A 2,758-nucleotide genomic window follows, 5' to 3' on the forward strand; every position below is an offset into this window, starting at 1 on the left:
GCTTTGCTGACAAACAAGAGAGCCCCCCCGCCCCATCCCGTGAGCTGGGATCTGTCCATAAAGCCAAAGTCCTGCCCCCCACAGTCAGCAGAGGGAGCCCTGCCACCCCAGAGGGCATCTAATCCTCACCCGCTTGTTTCCAGAGTAACAGTCGCTGTCCGCCCACAAGCTCCCAGCGAGTGCGAGGACCCGGTGCAGTCTCCCCCCTCCCCCCACACAGACTCGCACCCACAGACCAGATGTAAAGTCATTTATTGAGGCAATGTCTCAAGATGCGCATTTCCAGCCCCATCTCCTTACATGGGCTTGGGGGGAGGTCTCGGGGCAGCGCCCTAGAGGGGAAGAGAAAGGAGAACGTTAGGACACATTCAGCCGAAGGCTCAGTGCTCTGACTCCAGGCAGGGAAAGAGGAACCGCCAGACTGGAGCGGACCCGAGATCCATCTACCTCCCCACCCGTCTCTGATGGTGGCCAAAGCCAAATGCTCCCGAGGAAGGTGGAAGAACCCAGCAGTGGGTAGACATGCAGGACGTGTCACACGTGATAACGACCTATCCCCGTTACCCACATGGGCCAATCCCCTTGGTCCCTGCTCCCCTCACTACACGTTCACTAGTGTCCCAAGCACAGGGGGCTTCTCCTCTGAAGAGACTATTCCACAGAGAGTCACCGGCCTCAGGTGCGAGTCAATTCCGGCTCCTCACGGCTTGCTAGCTCTGTGCTGTGATGCCTCGGCGGGCAGCTCTGATCATTGCCCTGCAGAGCAATGGGGTGGACACCGAGTCACTGGCACGGAGGGTGAATGGGGGACTCTGGTGTGGGAGGCGCCACCATCTCTGGCAGAGAAGAGTTTGCAGGGGGTTGGCAGGAGTCCCTGAGCCACAGGGGGATGGGAATTGGGGGAGGAACAGAGGGATGCAATGAGCTCCGAAGTGCCCGCCCTTGGCCTGCCAGGCTGGAGGGATCTGTGCACAATACGTACCGCGGGCCTGAACCTGGGCGGAGGGGTACGGTCCTTCCGGGCCTCCCGGGAACGGTTCCTCACCACCTTGCTGTGGATGGCGCAGCTGACGCAGTAATGCAGCTTCACATACAGCTTGGGCAGCACGTACGCTGGGGAGATGGGAGAGGCGTAAATCAGCAGCCAGAAGCCGCAGCTTCCCCAGTTCCAGTCCAGCTACAGAGGGATCGGTTAGTGTCGCCCCAGCCCCAGGCGAGCTAGGATGCCGCAGAGCCGACGGTGGAGCCAGAGATTACACACAGGGCAGCCACGCTCAGAGCAAGGCCCTGCCGGCGCGGAGCGCTGCATGACGGGACATGCAGTGACGGTGGGCTCAGCTCCTTAGTCAAGGTAACGCTGCTACAGTCTGCTCATCCCATGCCCCCCAGGTGCGCCCTGGAGCACAAACCGGTCCCATTCCCGCTGCTTCCCTGCAACTGCTTTTTGGCAGGAATGCTGGACCTCCCGATGGCTCCTGGTCTGGGACTTCCACCCCAACAGGCGCCTGTCAGGGGACCAGAAGCCCCACCTGAAACCCCAGGCACCATTTTGCTACAGAGGGGCCTAATGGTTAGAGCAAGCAGCCAGGACACCTGGGTTCTACATCCACCTTCGCCGCCCACCTTCTTGCAGCTTTTGGCAAATGAGTTCAGCTCTGTCTCTGCCTCCTCCCCAGCATAACGAGGGTGAGACCACTTTGCCCAGCTAGACGGGCAATAAAGTGCTCTGGGGCCCTCGCCAAGAGGCAGAGTCTCATTCATCTGCAGAGCGCTTAACTGCTCCACTAGTACGCGGCCAGCTCAGCACGTAGCCTCAGCCCCGGGCCGGGAGACACGCCAGCGTCACACAAGCTCGGGCGTCTCTTCACTGCCATGTTATGTTGGATTGAGTTAAGAGGACAACCCTTCTCCATCCACTCCCTATGGTATTCATCTGGCCTCCACCCCTGCAGTGTGCGAGGACCTCACCCCCTGGACTGTATTTATCCCCTCACGCCGCTGGGAGGCGGGTGCTGCGACTGTCCCCATTGTACAGAGAAGCAAACTGAGGAAGTGGAACCAGGTCTCCAGCTGGTGCCCGAACTCCTGGACTGTCCCTGGTAACACAGGCTGCAGCTGGGGCTGGCCCCGCTCCCCAGCGCCACGACACCCCCCGGCCCCGCACCGGCCCCCCCAGGGGCTCACAATCGAAGACGCTGGCTTCGGAGATGTCCCGGACCGCGGCGGCCTCCACGATGTTCCGGATGACGAACTTCTTGATGGCCTTGTCCTTGGGGACGCAGCGGGCGCAGTTGGTGCAGCGGATGGGCTGGACGTGCCCGCGGCCCTTCTTGGCGCGCCCGTTGTTCCGCCTCTTCTTGGTCTGGGGGAGGGGGAGAGAAACTGGGTCAGAGGCGCTGGGGGGGGGAGCAGAACCAGGGCTACACACAAGTCTCCCCCCCCCGGAGCGTGCCCCCCCCAGCTCCCGGGGCCCGCCCCAGGGGCCTGTGGGGCTGCCAGCGGATGTGGGCCCTGCAGCCAAGGGGGGCTGGGAACTCGCCCCTCTGGGGGGGGGGGGTCTGTCCCTGGGCGGTCCCCCCCCCTCTCGCTGCGCACCCCCCCGCCCCGTGACCCCCCGCCCCTCCCCCCTCTCGCTGCGCCCCGCGCCCCCCCGGCCCGTGACCCCCCCGCCCCTCCCCCCTCTCGCTGCGCCCCCCCGGCCCGTGACCCCCCGCCCCTCCCCCTCTCGCTGCGCCCCGCGCCCCCCCGCCCCTCCCCC

The 2,758-nt window shown here is 64.2% G+C and overlaps 1 protein-coding gene across 1 annotated transcript in view; it reads right to left on the bottom strand.

Annotated features, from left to right (window-relative positions):
* Window positions 1–235: 235 nt before the first annotated feature.
* The window catches only part of RPS26 (ribosomal protein S26), a 2,752-nt gene continuing 229 nt past the window's right edge, over window positions 236–2,758 (bottom strand). Inside the window, exons 2-4 of the mRNA XM_024222127.3 lie at window positions 2,185–2,362; window positions 983–1,113; window positions 236–332 (exon numbers count right to left, since the gene is read on the bottom strand). Coding sequence (XP_024077895.1) covers window positions 297–332; window positions 983–1,113; window positions 2,185–2,362 — 345 coding nt within the window. The 3' untranslated portion in view covers window positions 236–296. The remainder of the gene's footprint in view (window positions 333–982; window positions 1,114–2,184; window positions 2,363–2,758) is intronic.

This window comes from Terrapene carolina, unplaced genomic scaffold (assembly GCF_002925995.2).
Source record: "Terrapene carolina triunguis isolate 2854851 unplaced genomic scaffold, T_m_triunguis-2.0 Scaffold641, whole genome shotgun sequence".
NCBI lineage: Eukaryota > Metazoa > Chordata > Testudines > Emydidae > Terrapene > Terrapene triunguis.